This window comes from Sciurus vulgaris, assembly GCF_902686455.1.
Source record: "Sciurus vulgaris genome assembly, chromosome: 17".
Classification (NCBI taxonomy): domain Eukaryota; kingdom Metazoa; phylum Chordata; class Mammalia; order Rodentia; family Sciuridae; genus Sciurus; species Sciurus vulgaris.
Window position 1 is genome coordinate 47377771 of NC_136478.1, and position 18447 is coordinate 47396217.

At 39.3% G+C, this 18447-nt stretch overlaps 1 protein-coding gene across 1 annotated transcript; it reads left to right on the forward strand.

Moving 5' to 3' along the window:
* Window positions 1–460: 460 nt before the first annotated feature.
* On the forward strand, window positions 461–3329 carry LOC306648328 (histone-lysine N-methyltransferase EZH2-like). Its single transcript, XM_079118361.1, is given in 3 exon segments — window positions 461–734; window positions 737–912; window positions 1072–3329. Coding segments are annotated over 3 exon segments (2415 nt in total). The 5' UTR covers window positions 461–493; the 3' UTR covers window positions 3070–3329.
* Window positions 3330–18447: the final 15118 nt, after the last annotated feature.

The following is an 18447-nucleotide window of genomic DNA, read 5'->3' on the forward strand; positions in this document are numbered from 1 at the left end:
TCTTTCTTCAGTGTTTTGTAGTTTTCATTGTAGAGGTCTTTTACCTCTTTGGTTAGATTGATTCCCAACTATTTTATTTTTTTGAGTCTATTGCAAATGGAGTTGTTTTCCTCATTTCTCTTTCAGCTGTTTCGTCGCCTGCGTATAAAAATACTGTAGATTTATGCGTGTTGATTTTATAGCCTGGTATTTTCCTGAATTCATTGATGAGGTCTAGAAGTTTTCTGGAGGAGGTTTTTGGATCCTCTAATTATAGAATAATGTCATCTGCAAATAGTGACAGCTTAAGTTCCTCTTTTCCTATTCGTATCCCTTTAATTTCTTTAGTCTGCCTAATTGCTCTGGCTAGAGTTTCAAGGACAATGTTGAATAGAAGTGGTGAAAAAGGACATCCCTTTCTTGTTCCTGTTTTTAAAGGGAATGGTTTCAGTTTTTCTCCATTAAGAATGATGTTGGGAGAGGCGCGGGCAGGCGCGAGGGACGAAGAATAATCATGGGCCACACTGGAAAGAAATCTGAGAAGGGACCAGTTTGTTGGCGGAAGCGTGTAAAATCAGAGTACATGCGGCTGAGACAGCTCAAGAGGTTCAGACGAGCTGATGAAGTAAAGAGTATGTTTAGTTCCAATCGTCAGAAAATTTTGGAAAGAACGGAAATCTTAAACCAAGAATGGAAACAGCGAAGGATACAGCCTGTGCACATCATGACTTCTGTGAGCTCATTGCGCGGGACTAGGGAGGCCATTCACCTGCTCTTCCCTCTACGATTTTCCATAACACAGTTTTTACTTGGAACCAGCCTTCTGCCAAGAGTCTCAGTTTGGTTGTGTACTCCTACAACTACTATTTTTGGCTTGACTTCCCTCTCCAGCTCCTAATGGTCCAGCCACACAGTCGCCTATTGTACCAGCTGGTTGATGTCTCCTGGTGACTTCCTGAGTCCAAGACACATGACTCTGATCAGGTAAAATGCTGTGGAAGCTCATGATGTCAAAGTTCTCACTACTATGAACAGTATAAGACTGAATTTCATAAACTGTTAAGGATGATACATTTTCAAAGAAAATAAAAGTTGCTGTGTTCTGTGACCAGTGACTTGGATTTTCCAACACAAGTCATCCCATTAAAGACCCTGAATGCAGTTGCTTCAGTACCCATAATGTATTCCTGGTCTCCCTTACAGCAGAATTTTATGGTGGAAGATGAAACTGTTTTACATAATATTCCTTATATGGGGGATGAAGTTCTAGACCAAGATGGCACTTTCATTGAAGAACTAATTAAAAATTATGATGGAAAAGTACATGGAGATAGAGAATGTGGGTTTATAAATGATGAAATTTTTGTGGAATTGGTGAATGCTCTTGGTCAGTACAATGATGATGATGATGATGATGATGGAGATGATCCCGATGAAAGAGAAGAAAAACAGAAAGATCTAGAGGATAGTCGAGATGATAAAGAAAGCCATCCACCTCAGAAATTTCCTTCTGATAAAATTTTTGAAGCCATTTCTTCAATGTTTCCAGATAAGGGCACAGCAGAACTAAAGGAAAAATATAAAGAACTCACCGAGCAGCAGCTCCCAGGTGCACTTCCACCTGAATGTACTCCTAACATAGATGGACCAAATGCTAAATCTGTTCAGAGGGAGCAAAGCTTGCATTCATTTCATACACTTTTCTGTCGGCGGTGTTTTAAGTATGACTGCTTCCTACATCCTTTTCATGCAACACCTAACACATACAAGCGGAAGAACACAGAAACAGCTCTAGACAACAAACCTTGTGGACCACAGTGTTATCAGCATTTGGAGGGAGCAAAGGAGTTCGCTGCTGCCCTCACAGCTGAGAGGATAAAGACCCCACCAAAACGCCCAGGGGGCCGCAGAAGGGGGCGGCTCCCCAACAACAGCAGCAGGCCCAGCACCCCCACCATCAATGTGCTGGAGTCAAAGGACACAGACAGTGACAGAGAAGCAGGGACTGAAACTGGGGGAGAGAATAATGATAAAGAAGAGGAGGAGAAAAAAGATGAAACTTCCAGCTCCTCTGAAGCAAATTCTCCATGTCAAACACCAATAAAGATGAAGCCAAATATCGAACCTCCTGAGAACGTGGAGTGGAGTGGCGCCGAAGCCTCCATGTTCCGAGTCCTCATTGGCACTTACTATGATAACTTCTGTGCCATTGCTAGGCTAATTGGGACCAAAACATGTAGACAGGTGTACGAGTTTAGAGTCAAAGAATCCAGCATCATAGCTCCAGCTCCTGCTGAGGATGTTGACACTCCCCCAAGAAAGAAGAAAAGGAAACACAGGTTATGGGCTGCACACTGCAGAAAGATACAACTGAAAAAGGACGGCTCCTCTAACCATGTTTACAACTATCAACCCTGTGACCACCCACGGCAGCCTTGTGACAGTTCGTGCCCTTGTGTGATAGCACAAAATTTTTGTGAAACGTTTTGTCAATGTAGTTCAGAGTGTCAAAACCGCTTTCCTGGGTGCCGTTGCAAAGCTCAGTGCAACACCAAGCAGTGCCCGTGCTATCTGGCTGTTCGAGAGTGTGACCCTGACCTCTGTCTTACATGTGGAGCTGCTGACCATTGGGACAGTAAAAATGTGTCCTGCAAGAACTGCAGTATTCAGCGGGGCTCCAAAAAGCATTTATTGCTGGCACCATCTGATGTGGCAGGCTGGGGGATTTTTATCAAAGATCCTGTACAGAAAAATGAATTCATCTCGGAATACTGTGGAGAGATTATTTCTCAAGATGAAGCAGACAGAAGAGGGAAAGTGTATGATAAATACATGTGCAGCTTTCTATTCAACTTGAACAATGATTTTGTGGTGGATGCAACCCGCAAGGGTAACAAAATTCGTTTTGCAAATCATTCAGTAAATCCTAACTGCTATGCAAAAGTTATGATGGTTAATGGCGATCACAGGATAGGCATCTTTGCTAAGAGAGCCATCCAGACTGGTGAAGAGCTGTTTTTTGACTACAGATACAGCCAGGCTGATGCCCTGAAGTATGTGGACATCGAAAGAGAAATGGAAATCCCTTGACCTCTGCTACCTCCTCTTCCCTCTCCTCTGAAACAGCTGCCTTAGCTTCAGGAACCTCGAGTACTGTGGGCAATTTAGGAAAAGAAAATGTAGTTTGAGAATTCTAAATTTGCAAAGTACTGTAACAGTAATTTATAGTAATGAGTATAAAAATCAACTTTTTATTGCCTTTTCACCAGCTGCAAAGTGTTTTGTACCAGTGAATTTTTGCAATAATGCAGTATGGTACATTTTTCAACTTTGAATAAAGAATACTTGAACTTAAAAAAAAAAAAAAAAAAAAAAAAAAAGAATGATGTTGGCCATGGGCTTAGCATAAATAGCCTTTACAATGTTCATGTATGTTCCTACTATCCCTATTTTTTCTAGTGTTTTGAGCACGAAGGGGTGTTGTATTTTGTCAAATGCTTCTTCTGCGTCAATTGAAATAACCATATGATTCTTATCCTTAAGTCTATTGCCATGATGGATTACGTTTATTGATTTACAGATGTTAAACCATCCTTGCATTCCAGGGATGAACCCCACTTGATCGTGGTGCACAATTTTCTTAATATGTTTTTGGATACGGTTTGCCAATATTTTGTTAAGGATCTTTGCATCTATATTCATCAAGGATATTGGTCTAAAATTTTCTTTCCTTGATGTGTCTTTTCCTGGTTTGGGTATGAGGGTGATATTAGCTTCATAGTATGAGTTAGGCAGGGTACCCTCCTTTTCTATTTCCTGGAATACTTTGAGAAGTATTGGAATGAGTTCTTCTTTGAAGGTCTTGTAGAACTCGGCTGAGAATCCGTCTGGTCCTCGGCTTTTCTTGGATGGTAGATTTTTAATGACTTCTTCTATTTAATTGCTTGTTGTCCTCCTGCTTCAGTTTGTGAGGAGCATATGTCACTAGAAATTTGTCAATGTCCTCAGTACTTTCTATTTTGTTGGAATACAGATTTTCAAAGTAGCTTCTCATTATGTTCTGTATCTCAGTGGTGTCTGTCGTGATATTTCCTTTTGCATCATGCATTTTAGTAATTTGAGTCTTCTCTCTCCTTCCCTTTTTTAGTGTGGCTAAGGGTTTATCTATTTTGTATACTATCTCAAAGAACAAACTTTTTGTTTTGTCAATTTTGAATAGTTTCATTTGTTTCAATTTCATTGATTTCAGCTCTGATTTTAATTATTTCCTGTCTTCTACTACTTTTGCTGTTATTCTGTTCTTCTTTTTCTAGGGCTTTGAGCTGGAATGTTAGGTCATTTAATTGTTGACTTTTCATTCTTTTCTGGAATGTGCTCCATGCAATGAACTTTCCTCTTAGTACCGCTTTCATAGTGTCCCAGAGATTTTGATATGTTGTATCATCATTCTCATTGACCTCTAAGAATTTTTTAATCGCCTCCCTGATGTTTTTTGTTATCCATGTTTCATTCAATAGCATATTATTTAGTCTCCAAGTGTTGGAGTAATTTCCCTTTTTTATTTTGTCATTGATTTCTACCCTCAGTCCATTATGATCTGATAGAACACAAGGCAGTATTTCTGTTTTTTTGCATTTCTGAAGGGCTGCTTTGTGGCATAACACGTGGTCTATTTTTGAGAAGTTTCCATGTACTGCTGAGAAGAAAGTGTATCTGCTCATTGATGGATGGAATATTCTATATATGTCTATTAAGTCTAGGTTATTGATTGTGTTATTGAGTTCTATGGATTCTTTGGTTGGATTTTGTTTGGAAGATCTATCTAGTAGTGACAGCGGTGTGTTAAAGTTGCCCAGAATTATTGTGTTGTGGTCTATGTGATTCTTGAAATTGAGAAGGATTTGTTGATGTACAGGGATGCACCATTGTTTGGGGCATAAATATTTACTATCGTTATGTCTTCCTGATTTATGGTTCCCTTAAGCAATAAGAAATGTCCTTCTTTATCCCTTTTGACTAACTTTGGCTTGAAGTCCACTTTATCTGATGTAAGGATGGAAACACCCACTTTTTTACTGAGTCCATGTGTGTCGTAGGTTTATTCCCATCCTTTCACCTTTAGTCTGTGGATGTCTTTTTCTATGAGATGAGTCTCTTGCAGGCAGCATATTGTTGGGTCTTTCTTTTTAATCCATTCTGCCAGTCTCTGTCTTTTGATTGATGAGTTTAGGCCATTAACATTCAGGGTTATTATTGAGAAATGATTTGTATTCCCAGTCATTTGGCTTATTTTTGGTTTTTAATTTGGCTTGGTTTCTCCTTTGAGTGGGTTTTCTCTAAGGTAGTTCCTCCCTTTGCTGACCTACATTGTTGTTTTTCATTTCCTCCACATGGAATATTTTGTTGAGATCATTCTGTAGTGCAGGCTTTCTATTTGTAAATTCTTTTAACTTTTGTTTATAATGGAAGGATTTTATTTCATCTTCAAATCTGAAGGTTAGTTTTGCTGGGTATAGGATTCTTGGTTGGCAACCATGATCTTTCAGAGCTTGAAATATGTTGGTCTAGGCCCTTCTAGCTTTTAGAGTCTGGATTGAGAAGTCGGCTGCTATCCGTATTGGTCTCCCCCTATATGTAATCTGATGCTTTTCTCTAGTGGCCTTCAAAATCCTATCTTTATTTTGAATGTTAAGCATTTTCATTATAATGTGACTTGGTTTAGATCTGTTGTGATTCTGTGCACCTGGTGTTCTGTAAGCCTCTTGTATTTGATTTTCCATTTCATTCTTCAGGTTTGGGAAATTTTGTGATATTATTTCATTGAAAAGGTTGTTCATTCCTTTGGTTTGTATCTCTGTGCCTTCCTCAATCCCAAAAATTCTTAAATTTGATCTTTTCATGATGTCCCATAGTTCTTGGAGATTCTGTTCATGATTTCTTACATCTTCTCTGTTTGGGCAACTTTATTTTCAAGATTAAATATTTTGTCTTCATTGTCTGAGGTTCTGTCTTCCAAATGGTCTAGTCTGTTGATGATGCTTTCCATTGAGTTTTTTATTTTGTTTATTGTCTCCTTCATTTCGAGGATTTCTGTTTGTTTGTTTGTTTTTTGTTTTTGAGAATCTCTCTTTGTTCAAATGATCTTTTGTTTCCTGCAGGTGCTCTTTCAGCTTATTGGTATTATCATTCATTGCCTGCATTTGCTCTCTTATCTCATCCTTTGCTTCGCGAATCATCTTAATCATGTATAATCCGAAGTCCTTTTCTGACATTTCTTCTAACATACTGTCATTGGATTCTATTAATATAGAATTTAGATTTGTTTGGATCATTTTCTTCCCTTGTTTTTTCATGTTGTTCATGTATCTTCCCCTCTAGCGCTGCAGATCTGGGGTATTGGTTTCCCCCTATAGCATTTCCCCCTATAGACTTATAGTGGCCCTATAGGTTTCCAAAACCCTTTCTTTAAGGGGAGATCAATATTAGCAGTGCCCAAATCAGACACTATGCAATCCTAGACCAAATAGCCCCTATGGGGACAATAACAAAATTGTCATAATAAAAAAAAAAGAGTTCAAATATTATCTTCAGTAAAACAAACAGGTTTGCAATAAGGTCTGCAGTTTCTAATGGAGGACAAAGAGGGATGTAGAATGTGACTGTTAATGGGATAAGGAAAGAATATACCGAAGTTCTAGAAAATAGGGTGAGAGTGTAATCAAAAGAAATCATATGTTAGCATGCAAAAAAGGGAGAAAGAGACTCTGAGGGAACAGGTAAACAAAAGGAAAAGAGAGCAAGAAAAGTAAAGAAATAAAAACAATTTTCTTTAAAAAAAGAAGAAAAAGGAAAATCTACTGTATAATAGTCATATACTAATGAAACCTCCCAGTGTTCAGTAGCCTGATGCATGAGAGGTACCTGACAATGAGCTTCAAGCCTCCAGCAGATGTTGCAGGATGGGATTTGCCCCACCCAAAGATCAGAGCTAACGCTTCCAGGATTATCCAAGATGGCCGCTCTGGCTTCGAAATGTATTGGCAAATGGGGAGCTGCAGCTCAGGGGTGGACGTGGTCAGCTGGAGGTCCTAGAGACAGGATGCAGTTGATCCGGCAGGGGTCCTGGAGGCCCGGTGTGTTTGGTGTAGTTGTGGGATCCTGGAGGCTTGGTGCAATCAGTCATTCTGGGGTCCCGGTGTTAGGGTGCAGTCAGTTGGTCTGAGGGTCCTGGCAGCAGGGAGCAGTCAGTCGATGTGAGGGCCCCAGAGGCAGGGAGTGATCGGTCGGGCTGAGGGATCCTGGAGACGGGGCTCAGTCAGTCTGGCCAGGCGTCCAACGGGGCCTGGCTGTTGTCTCAAAATGGCGGCAGCCACGTGTAATCAAACCTGCACTTACTGTAACAGTGAACTTCCAGGCAGCAGCAGGCAGTTGGTGCTCCACTGGCGGTTGGTGATCAGTTTGCTGACTGTTGTCGGACGATCAGGAGGTGAACCTCGAGTGTTGGGTGATAGATAGGAGTAAGGCAAGTGATGGACCTCTCGTTTGTTATTTAATGATTACTATAGGCCACTTTTAAAGACCCTGAGCAAATCTTTTATGATTTCACATTAAAGTTCCTACAAAGTTTATAGAATAGTTTAATGAAATAATAATAGAAAGTAAAAAAGATGTTTATATATATCTTTCTTGGCAAGAATTCTTTCATTTTTTTTCTTCCTTTGATACTGAGGAGTAATTCCAGAGGTGCTTTACCACTAAGTTACATCCCCAATCCATTTCATTTTGTTTGTTTGTTTGTTTTGAGACAGGGTCTGGCTAAATTGATAAGACTGACCTTGAAATTGCAACCCTCCTGTCTCAGTCTCCAGTGTCACTAGGAGTACTATTTTGCACATAGCAAGGATTATTTATTTTAAAAAAGACTACCTATATTGAGTGATACTCAAATTGATCAATAATAATGATAATGGACAACAATTATATCAAGATATCAGGACCTTAACAAATGTATACATCAGCCAAACAGCACATGCCTGTAATCTCAGCTACTCCTAAAGCTGAGGCAGGAGGATCATGAGCTTGAGGCCAGACTCAGCCAATTGGTGAGACCCTGTCCCAAAATAAAAAATTAAAATGCCTTTGGATATAGCTAAGTGGAATAGTACCCCTGGATTCAATCCCTGCTACAAATAAACAAAGAAACAACAACAACAACAACAACAAAAAAACACATCATTTTAAGATTCCTTAGGCATTTAAAGGTGTTCTATCTAATATGTTGAACCCAATGTTCTTCAAACACACACATAGCAGAGTAAAAGACCTGGGTTCCTTTTTCTCTCTGCTGTGATTTTATAGCACCATCAGAATTGCATAGCACATTTGAGTTATTCAATGAATGGAGACAATGCCCCTGTACCCTGTCATCTTAAACGTCTCATGGCCTTGCTCTTTTTCACTCCTTTACAGAAAAAGGCCTCAGATTTATCCAGAGGGCCTTGAAACCATTTGGTTTTTGATCATCTATTTTTTATGATGGCAATATTTTTTTTCAACATGGATATAAATTCTTAGGGAGCAAGGAAATAATTTTACCCCTAGGCCCAATCTAGTTCTCCATATAAATGTTATATTTTATTATGTATCACACCCTCCTGATGGCTAGGAGTCTACAACAATTTGTCTCAGAAAAAATTACAGTTCATCTTGATAACAGTAATTGCTATCCCTATGCACCCACCCTGAAAATGCACAGATAACTCTCGAAGTAAAAACCCCACAATTGGTAGTTCAGCAAGGAAGTTGAGTATAAGAATTAAAGCCCTGGAACTTGAAGTCAAAGTATTTAATTTCCAATTCCTTCTCAACCCTTTGCAAACTTTGCAGGCTGAGGTGAATCATATAACCTCTCTCTGCCTTAATTTCTTCAGTTGAAAATGGGATGACAATGGTAATGATAACCATCTCAGTGGATTGGTATGAAGATTAAATGCAGTGTACTTGGAATAAGAAAGAACACTCAGCCAGCATGGTGGTACATGCCTGTAATCCTAGCAACTCTGGAGGCTTAGGCAGGAGGATCAGAGTTCAAAGCCAGCCTCAGAAAATTAGTGACACCCTGAGCAACTTAGCAAGACCCTATCTCAAAATAAAATATAAAAGAAGGGTTGGGGATGTGGGGGTTTGGCTCAGTGGTTAAGCATCCCTGGATTCAATCCCTGGGACCAAAAAAAAAAAAGAAAAGAAAAAAAGATAAATTGTGGAGAATTATCAACTTGATATGGAATCTCAGAAAAAAGACACAGGTGGTAAGGGAGCAATAGAAAAGTGGGTTCAGAAGTGGTTTTGCAGAATAGGAAACAGATTTTTTGCTACCTTAGCAGTCACATAGCATGACTGATTGACTGATTGGTACAAGGGATTGAATCCAGGGGCACTCAATCACTGAGTCACATCCTCAGCCCTTTTTTGTATTTTGTTTAGAAACAGGGTCTCACTGAGTTGCTTAGGACCTTGCTAAATTGCTGAGGCTGGCTTTGAACTCTAATCCTCCCGCCTCAGCCTCCTGAGCCACTGGGATTACAGGCATGCAACATCATGCCTGGTTTATTTCATTCTTAAATTCTCAAAAACCTCAGTTTCTTCATCTTTAAAATGGGTATAATCTTTTTTGCAGTATTGTTGAGAAGAGTAAGGTAACATGTATAAAGAGGCCCAGGCAGCGGGGCGCAGTGGCACACACCTGTAATCCCAGCAGCTCAGAAGGTTGAGGCAGGAAGATCAAGAGCTCAAAGCCAGACTCAGCAATAGCAAGGCCCTAAGCAACTCAGTGAGACCCTGTTTCTAGATAAAATACAAAAAAGGGCTGGGGATATGACTCAGTGATGGAGTGCCCCTGAGTTCAATCCCCGGTACCTAAATAAATAAATAAATAAATAAAAAATAAAAGCCCATGCAGTGTGGTGCATTGGAATTCAAGAAATAATCAATTCTCTTTTTTATTGATATTATTACAAGTTATATATATATGTATGCACACATATATATGTACTATATATATAATTGTGATATATCAAACATTTAGTAAAAGCCATCAACAGACAAAAACAAATATATCAAAGAACAAATGAAGAGGAATAGTAATTTGTTAGCTGTAAAGATTAAATTTGCAGAAAGATTTTTAGCTGTACTTCTGCAACTTATGCAATGGCCTGATTAATTCAGGAGAAACCTTAGTATTATTTAAATACCCAGCAATAGAAGAAAACACAGAGGGGCTTGTGCAATGTGAGAGGACTATTGACTACCCAGCTCTGGAGTTCTAGGTAGCCAGTGATATATTTTAATGTATCAATAATTCAGAAGAATGTGGGTTTGTTTTTTATGTTTGCTTTTGGGGGTTACTGAAAACACATTTGCAATTAAGCCACAGTGAGTAGGCAAACATTTGTTAAAATGGCAAAAGTTGGTGTAGCCTTGGGTACCTCTCAAGTGAACCCCACCAAAGCAAAGTCTTCTCTCTCCCAGCAAATTGTAGGCCATACAGGTGACACCCAGGCACTCAATAATGTATGCCAGATGAATGAAAATCTCAGAAGGCAGTTGTAAAAAATGACCAGCAAAAGTATTTTAAAATATCAACCTGGAAAGAAAATCAATTCTAATAAACTCCATGCTCTTGGGCTCAAATATTATGAAGGTAAAGTCTTCGAAAATGGAATGAGCGTGGGGCAGAGAATAGTGAACGACATTGATCAAAACCTGAAAACCTCCCAGGCATACACACAGGCCACAGACAAATTGATTAACTGCTGTATCACCCTCAGGACTCCCAAATTAACTGGCAGCATTGTGTAAACAATTTCTAAAGGCAAAGATAATACCATTTGGTCGAATTAGCATTTTCAGTAAAGAACAAAAGTCAAAATTGAAAGGGAATTGACTTTCATTTTTTGGCAAAAGATTACCTTAGACAAATAATTAGCTCATTTTAAAGAAAAAAAAAACATTTTTTAGGCTTTCATGTCAATAATGCATACAAAGAATTTTATTCAAATAGTTGTATATAGTTATCTTTTCAAAAAATCCTGATTGTTTTTAATTAAGTGACACACATTTTCAATTTTCAAATATTCTAAAATAGGGTCATCTTAAAACTTCAGAATCAAGTAGAAAAAAACCCCTCAGACCTCATTTTAAATGAAGTCGAAGTTGTGAACCTGGGTAATCTGTGTTGAATCATTTTTCTTCATCTACCTGGAATGGTAATAAATTTATTATTTGCTACTTATGAAATTTCCAAAGGAAACATCTATCATTTGAATTTTGCATAGAGAGAGCTTTTTGTTTTTATTTTAATAATGAAAAAACATGCAGAGAGCCACCTAAATGAGGCAGCATCTCAACCATCTCAGGCAATAAGAACAACAACGATTATCACCCTGTCCTGCGGGTGGGGGAGGAGCACACAGGATTTTCAGGAATTTGGTTCTCAGCTACCAGAAGAGAGGCTTCCAGATTTGTCCATCATGAAAACAACGGCCATGTCTGCCAATGTTCCTCAGGCATCCCCGACTCTGAACACAGCCCTTACCAGAACTTTCGTAGCTTTCTTGAGGGATAGTTTGCTTCCAGTTGAGTTAATGTGGCTCTAAACTCTTCAGGCTCAAGTTTCCCAAGATATAATAAGAGGAAATGTGTGTACACACATATTAAAAAATAAGCAAAAATTGTATAAATAGTGTGTCTTCACACAAATACCAAAATCAATTCTAAGAGGAACAGAATGGAACCAGGGAATAAGAATTGGCATTTGCTAAACAGGGCTGTGTGAGAGCAGATTCTTTGAAAATGCTGAAAGAGGCTCGTGGTACCTATTCTGGCTCTGGGGCAAGTTCCTAATTACTTTTTTCCAGTGAGAACACTCTCTGTGTAACAAATGAAGAAGGTAAAGTTCTTACAACTAACTCCAAATTCCATTCCCCTCATTTTGATGGGAACACTCTCCCCTACTCTCAAATGGTCTCAGATTTACTTTTGGGACTACTCGGGTTGTTAGCAGTGGTCTTGGTCTTCAGGACCTACTTCCCAGACAGGGGAAGTAGGCAATGGTAAAATGCACTCTCACAGGAAACATATGATTGGGAATTTTCCAAATGGGCCTGATTATTCTCCCATCCCCATGCAATTGTACCTCCAAACTAATCAAATTTAGATAGAAATGCTTGAAAATGTGATCATCCTATAGGTAAGCGCATTCCAATATGGGGCCTAGTCTCCACGTGCACACGCATTTTGTTTTGGTCCACTGTTCAAAAGTGATGCTAATTAAGTTTGAGGAAAGTAAAATTGTTCTATGGCTACAGGCCCTTTGTGCATGCAGGAAATAGCGCCCTTCCCATGCACTAGGTAGAGACAATGCAGGATGTCCCCAGAATCACAAACCAACTTCCCTTGCTTCCAACCCTGCACTTCAAAAGGCAATCATCACAGTAGCATCCCAGAGCAAGAGGAGAAAAATTCTCCTTACCGGTTTCTCCCACAGCTGACAGAAAACCCAGGCTGCTCGAGGCCAGGCAACTGGGCTTCTCAGAGCCACTTGATCAAGGGGACAAGAAAAGCTGAAGTCATCCTTGCCTGTTTGCTTTCTCCCCAGCAACCTCTCCCAGGATTTTTCTCACAAAGCACTCTCCTATTCTCTAATCTTCTCATCAGGAAAACCGGCACACACCAAATGACTTCCGCAGAAGTGCCTCTCCTGTGGAGCGAAGAGGGGAGGGCACAAGAGCTGTGCTTGCTGTTTTAATTCCTGCCAGGCCTATCCTCAGAGAGGTCTCGAACCCAGCCCTCTGGACTCCTCATCGACCGCATCACAAATATGCAGCATGAGAATAGGCCGGCCGCGACCAACATCCAGGTGTGATTGGCCTGCTCCTGTGCGTTCCAGATGTGGATTCCCAGGGACCGAAAGGGGACGCCTCAGCTTGGAACTTTATTTGAGTTTTACACCCCTTTAATACTACACCAGCCCCAGAGCACACAGATTTTAAGCAAATTATGTCGCAATTAGTTGGAAGCTCCCAAGATTTACCTACCACTTTAAGAGTCCTTGACAATGTATAGCAGCTGTTTGTTTTTAATTCATCCCCAAACTGGAAATAAGCTGCAGATATCAAGAAAAAAAATGGAAAAGCTAATATGGAAATGTGTATCTACTTGACCTGTCAAAGATACTGAGGATTGCTATTTTCACAAAGATTTGCTTTTTTTTTTTTTATCATGTCTTTAAAATATTAAAAGAAAGGTAAAATTTAGCTAAGTTATAAGGCATGACATTTTTAAAAAAGATATAAAGTTTACCTTATCTTCCCAGGACAGGATTCTCAGTTCCAATTTCAAAATCATATTCACACCTTACAAATTTAAATATGTTCCTAATTTAAGACAAATATCTTAAAGATATTTCCAACATGCTATAAGCAACCTGGAATACCCCCTTTCTCTTCCAGTTTTTACAAAGACTTACCTCTTTATTATGTCATTTAAAACCCCCAAACGAATAAATCACAAAGGAGACAAGCAGATGGCACAGTTCTACATTTTGCAAGGAGGGCTGTTTGCCTTGGAGTCATCATTTCTAAGGAATTGCACTGTGCTTGTGTCTCTGTTGGGCAGCACACCACTGGGCCTTTGAAACAAGATGAATTGCCTTCACACCACCAGCTCCCCTACATACTAACACTTCAGAATGCCCAGCTGGGGCATGCTGCCTCTTTCCCTCATGACCCTGCATAGAATCAGAGGTGAGGGTTTGATGGATGAGTTTCCCAAGAGACAAAGCAATCTGTGACATCACAGTTCTGGCTGCACCCCCACCCCAGTCTCCCATCCTGCCTCTTCTCTCCATAAACAAAATTTCCTCTGCTTGGTGACAAAGTCATCTCAACAGCAAAAATGTGTTCAGGGTGCACAGCAAATGCTGTAAATTATCTGTCCTTCTTAACTCTGTGTGTGTGTGTGTGTGTGTGTGTGTGTTTTGTTGGGAATGGAACCCAGGGCCTCATGCATGCTAGACAAGCACTCTACCTCTAGGTAGAGTATAGCTAGAGCTATACCTCTAGCCCCCTTGACTTCAATTTTCTGATTCCATTTTTTTGGGAAAATGGAAGTAGCATGAGATATGAATGTACTGGTTAGAGAATTCAGGCAAAACAAAATTGCAGAATGCAATATGCCAAAAGTCTATATTGTGAACACAGAATAATAACCTTCAAAGCAAGTATTTTGCTCTTTGTATCATTTTGTTTTTTTGTAACACTACTAAAACCTGCACACTGATACTAATGTCTTTCTGTGACATGTAAATTTTAGAGATTTTAAATGAAATTACATGTAGCAAGGCAGGATGATGCATGCCTGTATCCCAGCAGCTCAGGAGGCTTAGGTAGGAGAATTGCAAGTTCAAAGCCAGCCTCAGCAAAAAGCGAGGCACTAAGCAACTCAGTGATACCCTATCTTTAAATAAAATACAAAATAGGACTGGGGATGTGGCTCAGTGGTTGAGTGCCCCTGAATTCAATCCCTGGTACCCCCCAAAAAATATATGTAAACAACTACAAAGATATTTAAAGTGTCTATATAAGGACTTTCAGACTTACCAAAGTGGAGCTCACTTAATAACATATTTTCTTTTTTCTTTTTCCAGTACTGGGGAATTAACCCAGGGATGCTCTACTATTCAGCTATATCCCCAGCCATTTTTTATTTTTATTTAAAGACAAACTCTCACTAAATTGCTAAGGTTGGCTTCCAATTTGTGTCCCTCCTGTCTCGGACTCCCAATCTCTGGAATTACAATCATAGTGCCCATCTACAATAGTTTCTTATGGCAGAGGGAGTGAAGGTGGTGGACAGGACAGAAATAGACATGACATACTTCTTTTACTCATCCTTTTATGTCGAGATTGACAAACACTGACCCTTGGCCTGTGTTGGTAAATAAAGGTTTTTGTAGAACACAGCCACACCCATTCATTTTCATATTGTCCCTGGCAATTTTTGTGCCACAATGGTAGAGTTCAGTGGTTGCTGAAGCTGAAATGTTTATTTACCATTTAACCCTTTACAGAAAACAACAAAAAAAAAATTTGCTGACCACTACCCTGTGTGATAAGTTTTAACATAATGCAAAGTGAGAACCAAAGAGGACAGATAGACTTCCCAGGTTCCTGCTTTGAAAGGGCTCAAGCTGTGACCAGAATATAGTACTTGGGTTCAAGTTCTTACTCTCTCTGCCTCATGACTTAACTTACTTGGACTTGCTTTCTTCCTCTATATAAAGTGATGAAAATAAGACTGCCATCTTTGTTTTGTTATAAGGATTAAATGAAACAATGAAAACAAGTGGGAAACTAAACCACTATACAAACCTCAACTATTAGTATTATTCATATTATTATATTGGAAGGTGCTAGGTAATACACACATGTAATTAGTGAGTATAACTGATATCAGAACAGTGATGGTGCTTTAAAAATTTGCAGCACTTAATACAAAAACATTGCCTTTCAACTCTTTTCTACATACCATTTTTAGGTAGTAATTATATTGGCAATGGCCACATAGTAACTCATGCTTCAGGCTGCCATTGTATCTATTCATTTGACAGTATGGATTTTGAGGTAAAGCTCTACTTAGGACAATGTCATCTGACTGCAGTAGGATTATTTGGTCTTCAGAAAGCTCAAGGGAAATTTCTAGACTTGAAGGTACCTTAAGTTTTAACATAAAATTCATCAATAAAGATAAAATTACTGTTCTATGAAGAATGGTATATTAGGTGACCAAGTGGATTTGGGATCTGTTTGGAATGTATATATGAGAAACACAAAATCGGGCTCCAAGTAAGTCTCTCACCTTCAAAATATATATTTGCACTGTCAATTTTTTCTTAATTTAAATATTTGAAAGCATTGTCTTGAACTTAAAACTTAGAACTTCTGCCAGGTGTGGTGGCCACTCTGGAGGCTGAGGCAGGAGGATTGCAAATTCAAAGCCAGTCTCAGCAAAAGCAAGGTGCTAAGCAATTCAGTTGAGACCCTGTCCCTCAATAAAAATACAAAATAGGACTGGGAATGTGGCTCAGTAGCTGAGTGCCCCTATGCCCCTACGTTCAATCCCCAGTACCAAAAAAAAAAAAAAGTTAGAACTTCTTTTTGACAGAACTATCAGTGAGTTTTCTGTACTCAGTGATCTTTCCTTTGCAGTCATTGAATTTGTTTGTTTGTTTGTTTGTTTTTTTTGTTTTGTTTGGGTTTTTTTTTTTTTTTTTGGAGGTGATAGAGATTGAACCCAGGGCTTTGTGCATGCAAGGCAATCACTCTACCAACTGAGTTATATCCCCAGCACCTTTAGTTGTTGAATTTGTAGCAATTGATTTTACCAAAGCATTTGAAAAGATTTGAGGTATAATTGTCTTTCTTTTTCTTATTTATTTATTTATTTATTTATTTATTTATTTATTTATTTATGTGGGGTTGGGGATGGAACCCAGGACCTTGCATATATTAGGGAAGTATTCTTCCACTGATCTATATCCCCAGACCTTTTTATTTTTTATTTTGAGACAAGGTCTCGCTATCTTCCCAGACTGGCCTAGAGATTACCATCCTCCTATCTCAGCCTCCCAACTCTCTGGGATTACAGGTTTGTGGCATCATGCCAGGTTTACACATACTATTGTATTCAGAGATGTATTCATAAGGGATGTTTGTATTTGGAAAGCAACTTTGTAATGATATGAAGCTCTAAAAATAAGAAATTGGCTACAACTTTAAAAATAAGGTAGTTTGCTTGTCCTGTTGTCCACTGCTGTGCAATGATCTACCCAGTTACTTAGTGACTTAAGAAAAGCCACAGACATTTTGTTCACAAATCTGTGATTTTGGAAGGGTTCAGTTGGTACAGCTGCCTCTTCTGTATTTCTCATAAGCTACTGTGGATTGAAGGCTAGATACAGAAGTCATCTGATGACTTTCTCATCAGGCGCTGACAGTCGATGCTGGCTGATGCCTGAGACCTCAGTTGGGCTATCAGCTAGAACAGCTACCCGCATCCTCTCCATGTAGTTTGGGCTTTCTCACAACATGCTAGCTGTGTTCCAAGGGTCAGAGTCCCAAGAGATGGTTAGGCAGAAGTAGTATCACCTTTTACTGTCTCTTGGAATTCATAGTGTCACATACGCTAGATTGAGGCAGCCATCAAACTTCACCCAAGTTCAAGGCAAATGGGCATAGATTCTCCCTCTTGCTGGGGCACAGCAATGTTCAAAAAGTGTGAAGGGTGGGGCTGGGGATGTAGCTAGTTGTAAATATTTTGGGGTATGGGGTGTGTTGGGATGGGGATTAAACCCAGGCTGAGTCACACCCCCAGCCCATTTTTAAATTTTATTTAGAGAAATGGTCTCACTAAGTTGTGTAGGGCTTCACTAAATTGTTGAGGCTGACTTTGAACTGCAGTCCTGCCTCAGCCTCCTGAGTAGCTGGGATTACAGGTGTGCACCACCATGCCCAGCTAAATTCACCCATCTTAAATGACTTTTAGTTGATTTACCAAGTTATACAACCACCACAAAAATTCATTTTAGAACATTTCCATCACCCCAACAAGACCCTTTGTGCCAATTTATAGTCAGTACATTTTCTATCCCCAGCACCAAGCCACTCCTTCCTTATAGATTTGTCTTTCTGGACATTTCAAATAAATGAGATCATATAATACTCAGTCTTTTGTTTTTGCTTTTTTTCACAAAAGGCAAACTCTTTTTAAGCTTTATCCATATTGTAACATTTATTGCTAAATAATGTTCTATTATATACTTATGCCACAATTTCTATCTTGTCGGTTAAAATAAATATTGTGTCATTAATATTTTGTGTCATTAAAACTTCATGCAGCTGGTTGTGGTGGTGCATGCCTGTAATCTCGGCAACCCTGGAGGCTAAGAGGAGAATGGCAGGTTCAAGGCCAGCCTCAGCAACTTATTGAAGCGCTATATACAACTCAATGAGATTCTGTCTCTAGTTAAAATATAAAGAAGGGCTGGGGAAAGGACTCAGTGGTTAAGCGCCCCTGGGTTCAATTTCCAATACCAATAAATAAATAAATAAAATAAAATAAAAAGGGCTGGAGATGTAGCTGAGTGGGTAAGTGCCCCTGGATTCAATCCCCAGTACCAAAAGAAAAGACCTTCATGCAAATTCTCATTTCAATTGCCAAAGTAGTTCCTCATACCATAATGTATTAATCATTTTTCCTATTTCTGTGTATTTCCTATTATAAATAATACTATGTTGGTGGAAGTTGGGCTCTCTGAAACCAGATGCTGAGATGGAATTTGAGGTGAAGATGTTTACGAGGGATCTACAGTGTGAAGAGAAAGGACAGAAGCAGGATTGGGCAGAGAGAGAA